We start from the raw sequence: 21,477 nt of genomic DNA on the forward strand, positions 1-21,477 counted from the left end.
TTGCAGGATTTTTTTTGTCTTGTGTGTGTGTGTGTGTGTGTGTGTGTGTGTGTGTGTGTGTGTGTGTGTGTGTGTGTGTGTTTATTTTACTGATCAAGAGATATTTTCTGACACGCACTTTCAAGTACATCTTTATGGATGGGTGTTTGGAATGCTACACATTTACAACTGTTTGTCATTTCCTGTGGTTATACAACACAATATATCTTTGTTTTTTTCTCTCCATTCTGTCATGTGCATTGACTGTGAAGCATACTGTAAACTGTCATGCATTAAATGTTCTGTTATGAATATCAGTCAGTTGACATTGTTCAACTGGAGTTTGTCAGATAGGCCGATACAACACACACACACACACACACACACACACACACACACACACACACATTTTGTGTCCTGATTTCTTTTACATAAGCATGATTTGAGAGGGTTTAAAGGTGGTGGGTTTTTTCCTTGTTGTTGTGGTTTTCCGAAATGTGTTGACCGGTGGAGCGGGTTGGGGGGGAGTGGGAGGGGTGGTCGAAAGGGCACCCTTATGCCGGAACATGTACTTAATCAAAAATGTTGTTTGGGTGTGTGGCTGTGGGATGTTAGGGGTGAAGTTGGGGGGGTGGGGGTGGGAGGAACATGCAAACGCCAAAGAAACATTTTAGTTGTGTACATCATTCCTGGGGAACGGGTGTCGTATGGAGGAGACAACTGTACGTCCTCCTTGTGAACTGTATACATAAGTCTGGATCTAGATACATCTATAAATATATTGGTTTCCCCACTGTATGGCATGTCTCTTTATAAGGGATAACTGTAACAGAACAAGTCACTATGTTCTACACACTACACAAGACATGATATAATTATCGATGATCGAGGAACACAGCACTACCCTGGCCTGAAAACTGACACTGAGCACCACCCGCTTAAAGACATACGTGTTGTAAAGTCTATGTTTTTTGTGTTTTTTTCCAATAAGCTCAGGCAAGCAAGGCCGGAGGAAACTAAATGAAAACATTGCTTTGTATGTACACTTTAGATCAAGCGTGTTTTGAGTTCATAATTACTGATTCCACACATAGAAAGAATACCTTGGTCGGTTGGAAGGAATTGTATAGTAAGTTTCATCGTGTACTGTATCGTAATAGAAAATGCCGGGGCTTTTTGTTAGTCATAGACAGACAGACAGACAGACAGACAGATAGATAGATAGATAGATATTTAGACATATAGATAGGTATATAGATAGATAGATAGATAGATAGAGAGAGAGAGAGTGTGTGTGTGTGTGTGTGTGTGTGTGTGTGTCTGTGTGTGTGTGACAGATAGATATATATTCAGACATATAGATAGGTATATAGATAGAGAGAGAGAGAGAGAGAGTGTGTGTGTGTGTGTGTGTGTGTGTGTGTGTGTGTGTGTGTGTGTGTGTGTGTGTGACGGTGTGAGCGAGAGATAGATAAAAAACCCACAATTATTTATATATATATATATATATATATATATATATATATATATATATATACACAGAAGACACTTTAGGAATTTTCTTTTTTTTTAGTTCATGTTTACTGAATCTATACATGGAAAAAATAGCTTGGTTGCTTGAAATTCTAAACACACACACACACACACACACACACACACACACACACACAGGGGGAGAGAGAGAGAGAGAGAGAGAGAGAGAGAGAGAGAGAGAGAGAGAGAGAGAGAGAGAGAACGAACGAACAAACGAAAATGTTTTAATGAACTTTGGCCATGGACCACAATAGAGAGAGAGAGAGAGAGAGAGAGAGAGAGAGAGAGAGAGAGAGAGAGAGAGAGATGAATACAAAAAAGTGCCAATGCTATTATGTTCTTTACTTTCTCCTCCTTTAACAGACATCTCACAGACCATCACACCCCTTCCTTCCAACACCTGCACGATGACGTCACCTGACACCTGTCAAGTGAAGGAAGGACAGCGAGTTCACGTCAGTTGTTCTGCTGACAGCAACCCTTCCCCAGCGACCGTTACCTGGCAACAGGGCTCAGGTTCCAGTCTTAACTTCACAGCTGATCGTTCCCTGCCACTGACACATGTGTGTGACGCCACAACAACCACAGTCAGTTCTGATGACCGTCTGCCTCTGAGAAGCAACATCACACTGACGGTGCTGACCACCTGTGAGTTTGGTTGATGTATGCAATCAGTGTGTCTTAAGTAAACAACACACACTTCATTGAGCTCTGTCTCTGACTCACTCTCAGTCGCTGTCTGTCTGTCCCTACCCTCCCCCCCCCCTCTCTCTATCTCTCTCTCTTTCCCTTGTATTCCAGTTCCGACAGATACAGTTACCCAACTAACTTGACCCCGGTGCAAGATGTGAAAACAACAAGCAGTCTTTACAACTGAACGCAACATCACAACAGAGCTTGTGACTATCTGACTTAAATGATTTCAGTCGAACTTGATGGGAAGGTGTATTATTGTAGCAATTATACTAGTAGTAGAAGTAGTAGTAGTATCGTTGTTGTTACTAATAAGGATTGGAATTTCATTTATGTTTCTGTCATAGTGCACTCTGTTGCACAATGCCAACTTCATACATAGTCCTGGTTTTAGTTTCATGGTGGCCAGAACCGTATCGGTCTGTGCGCAACATAATGTATGCTTAAGAGCAAAGCGTATTAAGAAATGATAATAATGATAATGATAATGATTAAAACATTTAACGATGAATTACAATAAAAGTGGGAAAGGTGCTTGATCTATGCATAGTTATACCCAGCACGCTTGTCAGGCCTTGATATGGAAAGGGGGGTAATTTAGTTGGACCGTTTAGATACTATTTTGAGGAATTGGTTTGTATTTGGTTTGATTATGTTGTTATGTGCAGAGTTTAGTGCAAAATTAAGTAAACTAATTAATCAGATTGTATACATGTTTTTGGAAAAAAAAAAAAAAAAAAAAAAATCAGTCACTGACATTGTCGATCGTGCGGTTTGAACCTGTAGACGAAAAAACTGGAAAGAAAATCTCCTTAAATGCAACGCAAAAGTCGTGTGAAATCGATCCTATCCCCTCAGCTGTTTTCCTTGATCGCCGTGATGTCCTGCTTCTGTTCATCATTCATGTTGTTTATGAATCGCTTCTGTCTGGCTGCTTTCTGTCTGTTTCTAAATATACTATTGTGAGTCCTACCCTCCAAGCAGATGCCGTCACCAAAGAAGCTTTCTACAGCGAACTTAGTTCTCTGCTCAGGAAAGTGGACAAGGAGGATAAGATTCTCATCATGGGTGACTTCAACGCACGAGTTGGTAGGGATCTGGCCAGGAGTGATAGGACGGCATGGCATTGGCAACTGCAATGACAACGGCCGCTTGCTTCTAGAGTTCTGCACCAAGCATAGCCTGTCAGTCACCAACACACTGTTTCAACAGAAGGCCAGTTACAAGACGACCTGGAAACATCCACGTTCCAAACATTGGCATCTTTTGGACTACGTCCTGGTACGCCAGAGGGATATTAAGGATGTTCTGCACACCAGAGTCATGCCAAGCGCCGACTGCTACACAGATCACAGGCTTGTTTGTGCCAAGGTCAGGCTCACAGTCAGACCAGCAATCGGAAGGAGAGGACCTCCGACTAAGAAGTTAAATGTCCAACAACTACTGATCAAGGAAGAGGAGTTCAGGAAGGAGCTCGAAGACAGGCTAAAAGCTGAGGTCCCATCAAGCCAGGAGCCAGATCCAGAGGAGCAGTGGCAGCGCTTAAAGACTGCCCTTCAAAATTCAGCTGCGGACGTTGCTGGCTTCTCCACCAGGAAGAACAGAGACTGGTTTGACGGGAATGATGTGGAAATCCAGAATCTCATACAAGAAAAGCGTGCTTCGCATGCCAGTCTCCTTGCCAGTAAAGATGACAATACAGCCAAGGCAGCCCACAGAACAGTTTGCAGCACTCTACAATCTAAACTCAGGGAGATTCAGAACAACTGGTGGCTTAAACTGGCTGAGAGGACTCAGTTATATGCTAACTTGGGCAACACAAAAGCCTTTTACGAAGCCTTGCGAGCAGCATATGTCCCGTCACTGCAAGTGCAGGCCCCTCTGCGCTCATCAGATGGTACTACTCTCTTGACAGATCGAGACTCCATTTTGCATCGCTGGACAGAGCACTACCAAGACCTTTTCGGAGACCAACGTACAGTTCAGGACTCTTTAATTGAGAAGATACCTCAGCTGACAGTCAAGCATGACCTGGACAACCCCCCGCTATTCGAAGAAGTGAAGTCCGCCATCAAGAAGCTCAAAGGTGGCAAAGCCCCTGGCATCGACGGGCTCCCAGCGGAAGTGTACGTTGCAGGAGGCGACATTGTCGCAGAACAACTGACGTCCCTCTACACTCTGTGCTGGGACAAAGGAGTAGTGCCAGGTGACCTCAGAGATGCAGTGATTGTCTCCCTCTACAAAAACAAGGGCGAGAAATCTGACTGCTCCAACTACAGAGGCCTCATCCTTCTGTCAATTGCAGGAAAGATTCTGGCAAGAGTCCTACTGGACAGGCTGATTTCCACCATCGCCGAGGAAAATCTCTCCGAGAGCCAGTGCGGGTTTCGAGCAAACAGAGGAACCACAGACATTATTTTTGAGCTACGCCAGTTGCAGGAGAAGTGCAGGGAGCAGAACATGGGCCTTTACGCAGCCTTCGTCGACCTGACCAAGGCCTTCGATACGGTTAGCCGAGATGGGCTCTGGAAGGTCCTGACAAAGCTTGGATGCCCACCAAAGTTTCTTGCAGTCCTCAAGCAAATCCATGAAGATCAGCGTGGCCAAGTGAAGTGTAGAGGCGAACTTTCAGAGCCGTTCCCCATTGGAAACGGTGTCAAGCAAGGCTGCGTCCTGGCCCCCACACTCTTCGCAATCTTCTTTAGCCTGATGCTGAGGGAAGCCAAGGAAGATCTGTTTGAAGGCATCTACATCAGATTCAGAAATGATGGCAGCATCTTCAACCTCCGTCGTCTCCTTGCGCGTACCAAGACCACTGAGGAACTGATCCTGGAGCTGCTGTTTGCAGACGACTGTGCTCTCCTCGCTCATACTGAGGAAGCTCTGCAGTTAGTCGTCAATCACTTTGCTGATGCAGCCCGGGCTTTTGGCCTCACCATTAGTCTGAAGAAGACCGAAGTCATGTACCAGGCACCCCTTCATGGCATCTACGCACCATCCAAGATCTACATTGACGGGCACCAACTGAATGCTGTGGAACATTTCACTTACCTTGGAAGCATCATCTCCAACGATGCCACAATCTCCAAGGATGTGGACCATCGTCTGTCCAAATCCAGCAGCTCATTTGGTCGTCTCCAGAAACGTGTTTGGCAAAACCACTCCCTAAGACTCTCGACCAAAATCCAGGTCTACAGGGCAGTCGTCATCAGTACCCTGCTGTATGGATCTGAAGCTTGGGTCGTCTACAGGAGACACATCAAGCTGCTGGAGCGTTTCCACCAGAGATGCCTACGCTTCATCATGGGCATCAATTGGCAGGACTATACCACCAACATCGAAGTCCTGGAGAAAGCTGATCTCCCAAGCATCGAGTCAATGCTGATGCTTCGACAGCTGCGCTGGGCAGGTCATGTAGCGCGTATGGACAACTCAAGAATGCCAAAGGCCGTCTTCTGCGGCGAACTGCGTGAAGGTAAACGCAGCGTTGGAGCTCCACGCAGACGCTACAAGGACCAACTGAAGCAGCAGATGTCACGTAGCGAAATTGACCACCACAGCTGGGAGACACTGGCAGCAAACAGATCTGCCTGGAAAACTTCCACCAGGAAAGCTGTCATGAAATTTGAAAAGGAAAGGACACAGACAGCCAGGGAAAAACGCGAGCAGAGAAAGGAGGCATCATCTCAAGTTTACCCCTCCAGCGACCAGCCAACTTTTACGTGCGCCAGCTGTTCCCGAAAATGCAAGTCCAGGATTGGCCTGTACAGCCACCAGAAGGCTTGCCTCACCCGGACTAGACCTTCTTCCCAGTGATCTTTGGATACGAAGAAACTGCCATCATCATCATTGTGAGTCCACTGATAAACCTTCCTTAGACCAGATCAGTGTGAAAAAAATATAGCTCTGTCTCAAATTTCTTTCCTTTCCAAAAATGTAGAAAACGTCGTCCACTTCCAGCTTCTTAAACATCTAGAGCAGAATGATCTTATCGACTTTTCGACCTCTTTGAAATGTACATTCCAACTCGTCACCTTTATTCTGTTTCTGATACCAGGCTATCAAGAACCTTATTTGAAAAGTATAAAGAAGCAACAGGGTCGGAGATCTTTGTCTTTTCGGGTCCCCTAACTGTGGAACAAACTGCCAGAAAAGTCGCGAAATTCTGTCTGGATAAATTATTTTGAGCCTGCTTTGAAAACGCATAGTGATATTTTCAAAGAATGGTAATGTTTCACTGTTGATGTGATCTGATTACAAAGACATGCATCATTGTGGGGAAGCCATTCGCCATCTGTGTATGGCGGGGTGCTTGCAAGCGTCCGTGCATTTGTGTGTGAGTGCGTGTTGCAGGGATGTGTCTTCTCGAGGGTGTCGTGGGTGGGTGTGTGGTTGTTGAATGGATATACTTTGCAGGAGTGTATTCCGGCTTGTGTTTCTCTGTATTTATACGGGGGTAACGAAATGTAAAGAGCTTTAAGCATTTTTTTTCTGTAAAAATAGATAATGAATACAAAATAACGCTCTGTATAATGGTCAATTCTTCTTTTCTTTCCTACTATTACTACTACTGCTACTGCTACTACTACAACTTATTATCATTGTTGTTGTTCTTATTATAATCATTTTCATTACTATTACAATGATTATTATTATAATGATTATCATTTCATATCATTTTCACACTCTTCTCGGCATTGTCATTTGTGGCAGTGCACGTGGGTGTGTTCGTCTGTGCGTGTGTGTGTGTGTGTGTGTGTGTGTGTGTGAGGTGAAGAAAATGATCACCAGTATTATTACTATCATATGTAACTTTCAACACCTGAACTGTACAGATGCTGCTGAAGTCAGTCAGTTCACCGTGAACAACGCCAGCAACGTCACTGTCAGTGAAGGTGATCCTGTGACCTTGACCTGTACAGCTGTTGGCAGACCGACAGCCGCCATGTCCATTGTCAAGGAGGGTGTGACACTGAAATATAAACAACAAGGGCAGGTGTCTGCAGTGGAAGAAGCAACCTTGACCTACATGAAGAATGGAGCCACGTGTGATGCCACAGGACAGTACCGCTGTGATGTTGACAATGGGGAAGGCCAACCAAATGCAACTCTGATGGTGTTTGTGAACTGTGAGTCCATGCCTCTAACACTTCCAGTATGTCTCTCTCACTCACTCTGTCTCTCTGCCTCTTTCACTGTTTCTGTCTGTCTTTCCCTCTCTACTCTGCCTGCCTGCTTGTGTGTGTGTGTGTGTGTGTGTGTGTGTGTGTGTGTGTTGCTCGCTCGTTCTCTTAACATTAGATGGCGATCAGCAAGTCTGATTCAGTTTCAATCAAGATATGCATAACTGTTGTAACAAGTGTACAATTGTAGTGCTGTTGTAATTGATGTTTCTATGTAATTGATGTTGTCATATGTTGTTGTTGTTGCTTAAACTCTGGTTTTGTATTTTACAGCTTGGTGTTGTTTTGTGTTAAATTTACTCTCAAATTTGTCTATTACGTTGTACATGTGTATGTACAAACTCAGTGCGGTGGAGCGGTTCACATACCTTGGCAGCACACTGTCACGAAATGTGACAATCGACGATGAAGTGAACGTCAGGATTGTAAGAGCAAGCGCGGCTTTTGGTAGACTCAATGCAAATGTCTGGAACAGAAGAGGCATTAGTCTTGAGACCAAGCTAAAGGTCTACAGAGCAGTAGTTCTCCCCACACTACTGTACGCCTGCGAAACTTGGACAGTGTACCAACGACATGCCAAGAAGCTGAACCATTTCCACACAACATGCCTCAGGAAGCTACTGAACATCAAGTGGCAAGACAAGACCCCTGACACAGAGGTGCTCGCAAAAGCCACCCTTCCCAGCATCTTCACCATCCTGATGCAGTCCCAGCTTCGCTGGGCTGGACACGTGGCGCGCATGCCAGACCATCGGCTGCCCAAAAGGCTCTTCTATGGCGAGCTGCAACAAGGGAAGAGATCACACGGAGGTCAGAAGAAGCGCTTCAGAGATACTCTGAAAAAAGTGCAGGGATGCATGCATACAGGAGTGTTATACTGTTATTGGGCTTGCCTTTAGCCTTTTGTGTGTGATTTCGTTATACAGGTTGCATGCCAAGTTTTACTGTTTTGTTTTGTAATATGTATGTATCGCAGAATTCGACACGCGTAATTTATCTTACTGATATCATAAAGTTACTATGATTCGGATTATGAAATTATGAGTGCACACACACACATACGTGTGTGTGTGTGTGTGTGTGTGTGTGTGTGTGTGTGTGTGATATATATATATATATATATATATATATATATATATATATATCTGTGTGTGTGTGTGTGTGTGTGTGTGTGTGTGTGTGTGTGTGTAATAAAGAGAGAGTGGTAAGGGGAGTTGTTTAGAGTGGGCTTTGCATTCAAATTTGGAATGGCGGAATGGCGTCGCGCATTATAAGTGTCATCGAAGGCAGGCGTGTCAGTTGCGAAAAAAGGAGTCTGCTATACAGCTCGTGCGTGAAACAGTATTTGAAGCCAGCTGAGCGCATGGGTACACACACACACACACACACACACACACACACATATACACACACTATATATATATATATATATATATAGAGAGAGAGAGAGAGAGAGAGAGAGAGAGAGAGAGAGAGATCTATACACGTATGGGCTCTTGCACGCGTGTGTATGTGCATGTGTGTGTGTTTCAGGTTCACCTCGACAACAAGAGGGATCCCCAGAGATCCCTAAATACCTAAACTACAAAGGTGGATCTGTCAGCACAAAGTTTCCACTCACCATGTACCCAGCCGTTAAGTATTCAACATTGAATTACCTTGGTCCTCTGTCTAACTCCACTGTGAATAGTCCAGCACGTGACAGTCTGTACAAAGTGCAGTGCACTGCCACAGACCCCAGTCGCCTGTTCTGGACCACGTGTAACCTGACCATCAGCAACGGCACTCAGAAAGACAAAGGATTCTACAGCGTGACTCTGGGGAATGGGGTTGGACAACCATTCACTTTCCAGTTTGAGCTGGATGTCAATGCAGGTAAGTGAATCTTCTTCGTTCGTGGGCTGCAATTCCCACGTTCACTCGTATGTACACAAGTGGGCATTTACACGTATGACCGTTTTTACCCCGTCATGTAGGCAGCCATACTCCGTTTTCGGGGCAGTTGGGGGGGTGCATGCTGGGTATGTTCCTGTTTCAGAACCCACCGAACATTGACATGGATTACAGGATCTTTAATGTGCGTATTTTGATCTGCTTGCGTATACACACGAAGAGGGTTCACGCACAAGCAGGTCAGCACTTATGTTGACTTGGGAGATCGGGAGCGTGACAGGCTAAAAGGGAGAAAGGAAGGTGGGCGGGAGGGGGGGTGGGGGGGAGTTCGTTTTGATTCGTAACTTTTCCGAAAATGCACCGATCGATTTGTACTGACCGTTGTGACTTGCTCTGCTTCGTGTGTATGGCGGGTTACCAACACAGTTTGCATGTTGAACTACTGGCATTCAGTTATGCAGATATGACCGTCATGATTCTTCTTTCATGTGTTTTAATGTGACAATTGGCTTTAACCTTTTTCTATTGTCATCAGTAAAGTAATGATTTGTCAACTGCAAATTGCACTTTCATCGGAGATAGCATTAGCATTTTGGTCTTTTGCATTGCTTGGATTATAATCATAATATGATTATAATCCAATCAATATTTAAGACCAAAAATATTATATGACAATGTAACTTCACTTTCCTGTTATGAGTTTTATTTGGGTGCCTAAAATATGTATTCATAAACAAACTCGTTTTCTCTTTTTTCTCTCTCTATTTCAGTTGAAATCAGAAAGCCATCTTCCTTCCCAATCATTGCCGTCGTCTGTGGAACAGTGATCCCTCTGGTTCTTATTCTCATCATAGCTGGTATCATAGTGTTTGTCATCATACGAAGGCGAAAAGGTAAGGTTATTGACTTACTTGAAGTTCTTGAATTTACATCCTTGGACATTTGATTTTTTGTCAATTGATAGAAATGCGTGCATGCACACACGGAGAGATGGATATAAAGTTATTATGCCATACCATAAGTTTGATCAGGACAAATAGAACACAAGTTTCAAGTTTTAATTAGCCTTTCACTCCTATTGGAGTATGGAGAACTACTGCAAAATAATATTTTCATGCCCAGAACAAACATTTCCGTATACACAACAATGTCACATAAATGTTGAGAAAACACAAATGTCATTTAACTCCAAAAGTGTAGCTAGGCAACATTTCCACATCTAACCATCTTACTTACAGCTAAAATGACTTTTTTGCCTCCTTTGAGCATACTACAAAAATTAAAAACCAATTTTGGAGACAAAAATAGTTTCTAGGAACATATTTGTTTTGTAACTGATCATAACTGGAACATTCCATTATAAAATGAAACTCATCCCCAATCACAAGCATGTTACAAACCTTACAAAGCCGTAACTCTCGTGGTATGCCTTTGTGTCTCCCTGTTTCTATTTCAAGCTTATGATTACTACTTCGAAATCTGAAGAAGCTGATAACGTAATTATCAGGCATTTGACATATATTTTTCTCTACCAAATCCACTTTTGAAATTTCGATAAAACAAGCATTTACTACTGGCCTCTAGAGCATGCCTCCACAGATTTTGAAAAATATCTCTCAAAGCAATGTTGACATTCTTGCAGAAAGATTCCCTCTCTAAGAAGAATTTAGCATCCCAAACACCGTCATACCTTGTTTCCATTAAAATTTGTCTGAAATAACTCATCCATTTTGAAGAATAAATACCATTTCGATATAAATAAAGAAATATCAAATATATTTTCCCAGAATATTTCATATCACTAAGCTGGTCCAAAATCGAACTAATCTCATGAATGGTTAATGAATTTCACACACACACACACACACACACACACACACACACACACACACACACACACACACACACACACACACACACACGCACGCACGCACATACAATGAAAACATGCACGAGAAATTGAAGACCATTGCTACACACAATAGGAGTGTGATAAATTAAAAAGTGTCGCAGACAAGGCACACAACGATGAATGGTTAATGATTTTCCGAGTTTCTGTTGCAGTGTTTCTTCGTTGTTGTTTTCTAAACCCTGTCTTCACCACATTATGTTCCAGTCCCAAATGTCTAATGCGGAGTGCGTTTGTTTTTGTTTTTCTTCCTCAGGGAAAAAGCAGGATCGTCGTGCCAGGTATGGACTAAGTTGCTGTTGTTGTTTTGTTGTGTGTGTGTGTGCGCGTACTAAAACTAAAATCTTTATACTTTTTTGGTGGAAATCTTAAAGCGAACACGAAATGAACACGAGAAAAATGTATCATTGATTAAGAATCGCGACTGCGTGAGAGACAGACAGACAGAGACGGCGAGAGTGAAGCAGACGTTAAATGAATTGTGACCTCCCCCATTCCGAAATATATGCCACATTTCTCTCCAGTTTAGCTGGAAAAAATATATGTTCGAAGAGATTTAGAGTGCTTAATCGAAGCTGAATCTCATTTCCAATTCTCAGAAATAATACATGAATTGGAAAGAAATGTCATTATTTTGTGATAATTAGCAGGAAATATAATTTATCGTGTAATGAATAAACTGACACGTGCTTGATAGACGGTTTCTGCCGTCAGTGGTTGACAGAACAAACAAAGTTTAATTTAAAGCCAGTTTTCTTGAAATAAAATAAGGAGGATATCATTTGAAAAGAACAGCAATAACTAACATGTGAGAGGGTTTTACGCTAGGTGATCATCATATGTATTTTCTTACAGATACAATTCTGAACGGGGTCCTGTCCGCGAGGAGCATGGTAATTTGGTTTTATTCTCTCTCTCTCTCTCTCTCTCTCTCTCTCTCTCTCTCTCTCTCTCTCTCTCTCTCTCTCTCTCTCTCTCTCTCTCCCTCCCTCCCTCTCTCTCTCTCTCTTTCGCGGTGTGTATCAGCCATTCAGACTTAACTATTATCATATATATTGGATCATGAGGGATCCTGCAGTCTGTCATGCGGACAACGTCTCCTCTCCAGCGTAGCTGGCACTGGATCAGCAGGCTTTCGATGCTGGGCAGGCCACTCCTCTCTAGGACTTTGAGGTTGGAGACCCTGTCTTGCCACTTTATGCCGAGGATCTTTCGTAGGCATCTCTGGTGAAACTGCTCATGTTGTTGAATGTGACGGCGATACGTCGTCCATGTTTCACAGCAGTACAAAAAGGTGGTCAACACAACAGCTCTGTAGGTTTTGATTTTGGTGCTGAGCCTGATGCCTTTGTTGTTCCACAGTCTGTTGAGTCTGCCAAAGGCGGAGCTGGCATTGGCGATGCGCAACGTCACTTCTGCATCAAGGGCTCCGTTGCTGCATAGGGTGCTGCCCAGGTAGCAAAACTTGTCGACTGACTTAATCTCTGTGTCATCGACCTTGATTGCAGGTGCGGGGGGTAGGTGGAGCGGGAGGCACTGGCGTTCTGTGAGCTAGCTGGTTGGTACATGGACTCGGTCTTGCTGAGGCTGTTGGTGAGTTCAAAGGTTGAGAACCTGTCCATAATGGACTGCATGTCCTCATGGGTGTGTGCAGCAAGTGCGCAGACATCAGGGAAGAGGAACTCTCTCAACAGTGCCTCAAACACCCTGGACCTAGCGTGGAGTCGCCGCAAGTTGAAAAGTTTGCCATCCGTGCGAAGCTGAATGTAGATGCCCCGGTCACAGTCTTGGAAGGCGTCAATCAACATGGCAGAGAAAAGAATGGAGAACAGTGTGGGTGCCAGGACGCAGCCCTGCTTCACTCCATTTACCACAGTGAACGGATCCGACATGTCAGTGTTTTCCTGTACTCTCGCCTGCATGCCATCATGGAATGACGCAATAAACTGGATTAGGCCCTCCGGGCAGCAGAACTTTAGGAGGATCTTCCACAGACCATGGCGGTTCACCGTGTCGAGGGCCTAAGTCAGGCCTACAAAGACAATGTGGAGCTCCTTGTTCTGCTCACGGCACTTCTCTGGCATCTGGCGTACGGCAAACACCATGTCACATGTTCCCTTGCCTGAGTGGAAGCCGCACTGTCCCTCGCGGATGACTGTGTTGGAGACATGGTCAACCAGTCTGTTCAGTATGATGTGGGCGAAGATCTCACCTGCGATGCAGAGAAGAGAGATTCCACAGTGGTTATCGCAGGATGTTTTGTCTCCCTTCCGTTTGTAAATGTGGACAATTGAAGCATTCTTGAAATCCTGGGGGACCTCCTCTCTCTCCCAGATAGACTGGAACAGGGCGGTCAAATTGTCTGTCAGCACCTCGCCTCCATACTTGTAGATGTCGGCCTGAATTCCATCCGCTCTTGGTGCTTTTCCTGACGTTATCAGCTTCGTGGCCTTCCGGGTCTCGGCCTTGGTGGGAGGGGCAGCTAGTGAGTCCTTGACTAGTAGCTTTGGGAGGGCTGCAATTACCTCGTCAGATACGGACGAGTCCCTGTTAAGGAGGGTGTTGAAGTGCTCTGCCCTGCGGGCAAGGATGTCTTTGTTGTCAACAATGGAATAGCTCGGGTGCTTACTCTTGCGGATGATGGCCTGGTCTTCAAAACTTCGAAAGATGCTCAGGAAAGAACCAAAGTCGTCCAGAAACAACTAAACAATATTGCTTAATGGTGCAAAGACACAGGATCTTTCATCAATCCAGCGAAAGCCCAAACGTTGCTGTGCACCCTCAACAACAAAACCGCGAGCAAATCACCACCTTCTGTGTCATTCGATGGGATTCAAATCGAGAAATCTGAATGCCTACGCTACCTAGGAATACACTTCGACAGGATGCTGACCTTCAGAAAACATACGGAAAATACTGTTCTCAAATGCAAAAAGGGTCTTTCTATCTTAACAGCAATGGCAAGCAAAGGTATTGAACAACGCCACCTCTTCCTGCTATACCAATCACTCGTCCTCAGTGTGATCGACTACGGACTTGGGCTAACAACACCGTCTCAAAACAACCTCCTAAAATTAGAAAGAGTACAAAATGAAGCTATGAGGCTGATCCTTGGAACAACAAAAGACACGCCCATAGAAACCATGCGATACCTGCTTGACCTTCCTTCAGTGCAGGCCAGAAACAAGTTAGAACAGGTCAAGACCTACTTCAAAGCACTAGAAAACCCTCAAAACCCACTACATGACGCAGTCAAAGAACCAAAAGGCAGCCGTCTAGGACGAGGAAGATCATGGATGGGGCAACCAAAAGACACAATCCAGCTAGTATGCCGACTACAAGACCTGAAAGAAACAAAAGAATGGGAGAAAAACCCCGAAAACCTCAACCATCTATTCAACACAGCCATTTTACCCACTCTAGGAAGACATTGTCGGGAATGGCCAGAGGGCAAAACTGATGCGGAAGTGAAGCTACTCATAGAAGAAAACAGTAAAGAAGAGGACATCATCATATACACAGATGGCTCAGTCACCAAAGACCAACCTGGTTGGGGATTCACTGCGAAACAAAATGGAAAAAACAATTTGGGAAGAGAATGCTGCCTACAAAGTCACAACCTCCATCCTAACGATGGAAGTTGAAGCTGTGACACATGCCCTCCAGTGGCTATCGTCCATCCATACGCCCGGAAACCAATATGCCATGATTCTAACCGACTCAATGAACCTCATACAGAAAATTGAAAACGGAATGGGAAGCCCAGAGTGGCATAAGGCAATGCGCAACTTTCAGATTAAAAAAAACTCACATGGTCATACTGCCCGGGACATGCAGGTGTTAAGGGAAATGAGCGAGCTGACAGACTTGCTGGTAACGCAACACCAACGAGCGGCCTACATCTAGGAAAATCGGAAATCCTCAGAAAAGTCAAAGAATATCAAAAAGAACAGGTACAAGGCCATCACACCATCGATCGCCTCAAAGAAATAAAAGCAGAGAGGGAGCGGCCGCAAGTCTAACATGAAAGGTAGAGCACGATACTTTGCAAATCAAACAAATATCGGCATCACATCCAAACCAACATTGCGCAAATTCCTTCAAAACGGAACAGAGTCTCTGTGGGCTTTTCCAAATACAATAGACTGAGCAACACACTAGACGCCACGTTCTTGGCATCAGAGATCTTTTCCCATCCCTCTTGCGGCCAATCAGTGGCAGCCTCTGTGCGTGTGTGTATGTGTGTGTTTGTGTGTATGTGTGGGTCTGTGCTTTTGAGTGCGTTCGTGCATGCGCGAGAGTGTAAGTGTACACAAGTGTCAGGAGAGTTCTGTGCGTGCGCGTGTGTGTGTGTGTGTGTGTGTGTGTGTGTGTGTGTGTGAGGGGAGGTGGGGGTGCGGGGGGGAGGTGGGGTAGAGGATGAGGTATGTGAGTGTATGCATGCCTACACTGTGGGAGCAACAGGATATTGGAACGTATATATATATATATATATATATATATATATATATATATATATATATATATATCTTTGTATATATGTGTGTGGGGTTGGGGGTGGGAGATATAGGCGTATGTGTGTGTGCTTGTACAAGTAAGTGTTCATCTCTGTGAGTGTGTGTTTGTGTGATTGTGTGTGTGTGTGTGTGTGTGTGTGTGTGCCGTGGAAGCTGCGATACATAGACTAGAAATGAGTGTGTGGAGGAGGGGGGTAGAGGAGGTGCAAGGTAATGTGTGTGGTGTGTGTGTGTGTGTGTGTGTGTGTGTTGGAGCTCATGTACGTTTATATGTATTTGACTGTGCTTTCATATCTGTGAAACTGCATCTTTGGTGCATATCTGTTATGCATGTGTGGGTGTATGTGTGAATGTGTGTCTCCATGTTTTACATTTATTTGCTTATTTATCATCATTGTTGTCTTATTTATTTATTTTAGTAGTGGTAGTAGTAGTAGTAGTAGTAGTACTACCTTTTTTTCTTTATTGTAATTATTATTTATTTATTTATTATCTATTTGTCTATGTAAGCTTATCTATTATTTATTCCCCCTTTTTTTTCTCAAGGCCTGACTAAGCGCGTTGGGTTACGCTGCTGGTCAGGCATCTGCTTGGCAGATGTGCTGTAGCGTATATGGATTTGTCCGAACGAAGTGACGCCTCCTTGAGCTACTGAAACTGAAACTGTCAGGAGGGTGGTCTGGTCCAAGATTCGGACAGGGGTTGATCCTGTGACTTTCGGCCCATACACAGCTCGGAGACCATCATGGAAGGTCTTCATGTCGTGAGCATCAGCAGCGGACTGAAGCTCTTCGGACTTTCTCTCCCACCAGATGTTCCTCAACTCACGCAGCCTCTTCTGTACGAGTTGCTTGGTTTGCAAGAACTGGTTCTCCTTCCTCTGGCAGTCTTTATCTGATCCTGATGCCGTATATGCAGTGTGTTCAGAAGCTTGGAGATTCCAGAGTCGTTCTCGTCAAACCAGTCTTTGTGGCTCCTCTGTACAAAGCCGAGTGTGTCAGCTGCTGCTGCGTACACATCATCTCTAAAGGTGCTCCATACCTCTTCTACATCAGTCGATGCAGGAATTTCTTGGAGAGCTGCTTGGATTTGCTGCTGCAGCACGTCCTTGGTGATAGGGAGGCAGTGGATGTTCAGCTTCCTAGGGGGTTTCTGCCTGGCTGGTTGGAGCTTGCGTGCAAGTCTGATGATGATCTTGCTGCATACCAGGTGATGGTCCAATCAACAGACTGCTCCTCTCATGCAGCGTGTTATGGAAACATCACCTCTGTCCCTCTGTCGGACAATCACATAGTGCAGCATGTGCCACTGTTGGAGCTGGGATGCATCCATGTGTTCTTGTACTTGTCCGCTTGTTGGAAGAGGGTGTTGGTGATGGTCAGTCCATGCTGCGCGCAGAGCAAGAGCAAAAGCAGTCCATTGGAGCTGTCCTTTCTGTCTACCACTGAAATTGTGCATCTGAGCTCCTCGTAGAAAGCTTCTTTGATGTCATCAGGGTTGGTCATCATCGGGGCATAGCAGCTGATGTCTGTGGAGAAGCGCTCCTCGGACAGCTTCAGACGCAGGGTCATCAGCCTATCGTTTATCCCACGTGGAAGGCTGTCAAGCTGTCGTGCATGTTTGGTTCGTATGGCAAAGCCCACGCCTGAGGTTCTTGGGGTGCCATCTGGCTTCCCAGTGCAGTAGAAGGTGTAGCCCCCTCCAACTTTCTCCAGCTGGTTTTCACTGGCAAACCTGGTTTCGCTCAGGGCTGCTATGTCCACCTGGTAGCGATCAAGCATTCTGGCAATGAGCGCTGTGCGACTTTCTGGTCTGTCGTCTCTGTCCAAAAGGGTGCGAACATTCCAGGCACCCAGAGTCAGGGCATAACTCCTGGTTCTTTTCTTCCGTTGTTTTCAACCGCTGGTGTTGGTGTCCAAGTAGGTGCGGTTTCCTACTAGGTACTAGGTGACGCAGGTTTTGTTTAAGGGATCCCTTTATCTCCCCTTCCCCATGTGGGGAGAGCAGCGCTGTCCCCTAAAAAGGGCTGCTCTGACACTTTTGGAGGATGCGGGCGCCGCATCTGCCCCAGTCTACGGCGGACGACCATCAACCTACAGCCGCCTGCGTGCAGAGTCGTGACTAGGAACTGCCAGCAGCATCCTCTGCCTGTACCCGTTACCACTTCTACATTGCCGCAGGTTTTTGGGAAATCTGGGTGTTGAAGGGCTAGCTCGTCGTTCCGACATTAGCCTGGTTGCCTGACCAGCACAGGTGACTTTTTTTTTTTTTTTTTAGTGAAGAGGAGTTGTGCAGTCCCTCCCCCACTCTCTCGCCTACCGACGGTACTGCCACGTGTAGAACGGCCTCGGCAGGTGCAGGTTTTGTTTTCGGTGTTCCGTCTCCTTGGAGGACTTCCAGTCCAAAGATAAGAGCTCCCCTTGCCTTTTGGTCACCCTCTTCCTCCTTCACAGCCATTGGGAAAGGTTTCCTCCTCCACCTGGTCTGTCGTTCAGAGACTTCACATGCAGCAGGTAGTACCGGGTTACATGGTACCAGTAGCAAGGGCTATGCCACTGACTTGACAGGTTATTGAATGAACACTTCCAAGATGAAGACAGTTATCACCATCCTTAAAATCATATTTCAAAGCAATCTCTACTTGGCAAGAATTTAATGAACAGTTCCAAAATATAGTCACTTCGTAAGAATCATATTCAAAACAATATCTGCATTCATTGTGAAAAACATACAAAGGCACTTGCACTCACAACCATGCACTAATACAATCAACACAGGCACTTTCCCCAACGGTTTTTATATCATATACGGGTAACGTTTGTGGATTAGTTCACACGCTTTGATGCATTCTTAAAACTCAAACTGAAACACCATACCACAATCTACCCCCACCCTATTACACATGCGCAAGTCAGTGGTGATGTAAATAGTGAAAGGAAAATTAAAAAATACACACACTGTCCGGGAATAAAAACGGACAGAACACGCAAAACCACAAAAAAATAACCCTTTTCCTTAGGGTTTGGGAAATCACACTTTGGGAACCCTTAATACCGATTAAAATAAAATAAACAGTAACGTGGATACAAAAAAAAAATTTATTTTTTTTGGGGTTTTCCAGAAATTCGGTCAAAGGCCCCTGCACAAAAGTCTTCAGAAAAACCCAATGGAAAGAAGCAAAAGGTTTATTTTTTGGGTGTGGGGGTTTTGTGTGGGGTTGTGTTTTTGTGGGGGTGTGTGTGGGGTTTTTCCCTTGCGTGGAAGAAGAGAAAAGAACATAAAAAGCGGAGGGAAATTATAATTTTATTTAGTGTATTTACAATTTTTTTTTGAACTGGTACAATTATGGCACTATCACCCCAGTGTAAAATTTCACATTTTCACTGAATTTTTTCAGCCCAGTTCTTTTCCCACGTTGTTGTAAAACCATCCGCCTGGTGTAAGGTGGCAGTCTTATAATCATAAACCACAACTACAGTCCTTGCTTTCAAAATTACGACACAGTTTCGTTCAACCTTATTCATGTATCACAGGGTTTCATTTAATCCTGTTAAAGGCAACATAGCTTCATACATCTTTAAGATGTTTCGTTGGATATCTATCCAGTTAGACTTTCTATATAATCTTCGCAAACCTCGTTATAGTAGTCACACAGACTCGCCCATTCCATTAGTAGCACCTACCATCTCTTTTCCCCGCCTTATAAAGAAAATAGGACCACTGGTTATTATCAATTATTTCACGCCAGTTCCAGCATTTGAAAACAAAATCACTGCTTCTGTAAACATGGCATTTCACACACACACACACACACACACACACACACACACACACACACACACACACACACAAAGTTCTGTTCTATCAAAATAATGCATGTTTATCATAGTTTCCACTAAGAAATGTTCTTTTCATTTTGCAAGGCTGCATTTGGATGGTTATATCGAGGTGAGTACATTAATGATCTGGTTTATATTATTCCTTTTTTCTAATGCATCACTATACTTTGTTTCAAATAGCACATCTTGCTTTAACATGGTGGGTTTGACCACAGTTATGTCAAGTCAAGTCAAGTCAAATGATCTTTATTGAGGGGTAAAAGAATAAGCTTATACAGCTTTTTACATCCTGCCCTCTAAAAAAAAGAGAAGAATATTTTTTTTTTAATTTAAAAGGGGGGGGAAAAGGGGGGAAAAGGGGGGGTCGGGAAAATAAAAGGGAAAAAAAAACCCTTTTACAAGAAATACAAAAAAATTTCCCCCCGAAAACAAAACAACAACAAAAAGAAATAATACAAGCGAAAAAACAAAAAATTTTTACTTTTAGAAAATGACCGTTTTAAACCTGAAATTTGCGACACTCAAACATCATTAATTTAAAATTCGGGAAGAAAAGAGAAAGGGGAAAAAAAACGAGAGGGGAAAGTTTCCATAAAAAAATAATTACCGCACAACCACACACCCCCACACACCACACACCAAAAAAATTAAAATATAAAAAATAAAGGGGAAAACAAAACAGAGAGAGAGAAAAGACAGAGGGGTAAAGGTAACAGTCGGGGAAGGGGAAAAAGGAGAAAAGGAAAGTCAAAGCCCGGAAAAGGGTTTTAAAAGTTAAAAAAAATTTGGGACAGACAATATTTTAGACGCAGATAAAATGATAGTCAAATCAAAGGGATAAAGGGATCAAAATTTTTTCCATAAAAATATTTCTTAAGTGCTTTTTTGAATGGTTTTTTAGACGACTTTGATTTTTAAAGAAGGAGGAAAACCCCCATTCCATCTCTTTCCCCCCAAATATTTTAAACTAATTTATATAAATTGTTAAATTTATATCCCTGGGGAAGGAAACGCCCGGGGGGTGGGGCGAGATGGGGAAGGGAATAATATTCGAAGAAAACAACCACGCCCACGCACACGCACACACCTTTTTGGGCCCCGCTAGCGATTTATATAAAAAAAAAAAAAAAAAAAAAAAAAAAAAAAAAAACAAGCTTCGGGCAAAAGTGAAAACCCAAAAAAAAACATAAAAAAAATAAAAAAAGGGGCCCGAAGGGGTACAGATTTAAAAACCCCCTGAAACCCTTTTAAGAGGCGAGTTAAAATTCACAATACATCCGGGCTGCTGAAGTCTAACAGTCACAAAAAACCCAACAAATATACTACAGGGTTTACTGATGCACGGCTCTAAAACCCAGCACTTGGGTGCTGCTTGGCTCTACCTTTTTGTTACCCATAAGCTAAATACTTTTCAAATACCCTTTCCCCCCGATTTCCCAAAAAGGACAATGGCAGGCCAAAACCCGACAGCCAGGGGGGCCCAAAAATTTATTTCCCCCCAAAGTTTTTTTTGGGTTTGTTCCCTTTTTCCCCTAATTTTTTTCCCCCCCTGCTTTTGTTGGCTTTCCTCTTTCCCCCGGTTTTTCTTCCCCTTTTTCCTTTTCTCTCTCTCTCTTTCCCCTTTCCTTCCCCTTTCCAAATCGTCATGGGGTATTTCCCCCCTTATTTTTTTTTTCTTTGTTGGGTGAAAACCTTTTGCAGAAGTTTTTAGTCGCTGTGCAAAACACGGTGTTACAGTTACTAAGGGGGCGCCCCCTGTGTTTGGACAATTCCATAACACTCACCCCCCCCTGCAGGGAGATGCCTGGCAGCAGCTTAACCAACACGCTTGTCTGACCCTTTAGTGCGTGCACAATATTTGTGTCCTATCCCAAAAAAATCTTTTTTTTTTTTCTTTTTAGACATTTTTGGAGGGGCCCGCCTTGTTCCCC

At 44.0% G+C, this 21,477-nt stretch overlaps 2 protein-coding genes across 4 annotated transcripts in view; one reads left to right on the forward strand and one right to left on the reverse strand.

The window, feature by feature from the left end:
* LOC143277351 (uncharacterized) overlaps positions 1-17,919 on the forward strand; it is a 23,666-nt gene extending 5,747 nt beyond the window's left edge. Inside the window, exons 7-13 of the mRNA XM_076582135.1 lie at positions 1,876-2,160; positions 7,041-7,334; positions 8,922-9,263; positions 10,052-10,174; positions 11,447-11,471; positions 12,046-12,083; positions 17,888-17,919. Of these exons, the coding sequence (XP_076438250.1) occupies positions 1,876-2,160; positions 7,041-7,334; positions 8,922-9,263; positions 10,052-10,174; positions 11,447-11,471; positions 12,046-12,083; positions 17,888-17,919 (1,139 nt within the window). The remainder of the gene's footprint in view (positions 1-1,875; positions 2,161-7,040; positions 7,335-8,921; positions 9,264-10,051; positions 10,175-11,446; positions 11,472-12,045; positions 12,084-17,887) is intronic.
* Positions 1-21,477, reverse strand: part of LOC143277326 (uncharacterized) — a 329,350-nt gene that overhangs the window by 280,861 nt on the left and 27,012 nt on the right. The gene's annotated exons all lie outside the window — the stretch shown is intronic.

Source organism: Babylonia areolata, chromosome 34 (assembly GCF_041734735.1).
Source record: "Babylonia areolata isolate BAREFJ2019XMU chromosome 34, ASM4173473v1, whole genome shotgun sequence".
Lineage (NCBI taxonomy): Eukaryota > Metazoa > Mollusca > Gastropoda > Neogastropoda > Buccinidae > Babylonia > Babylonia areolata.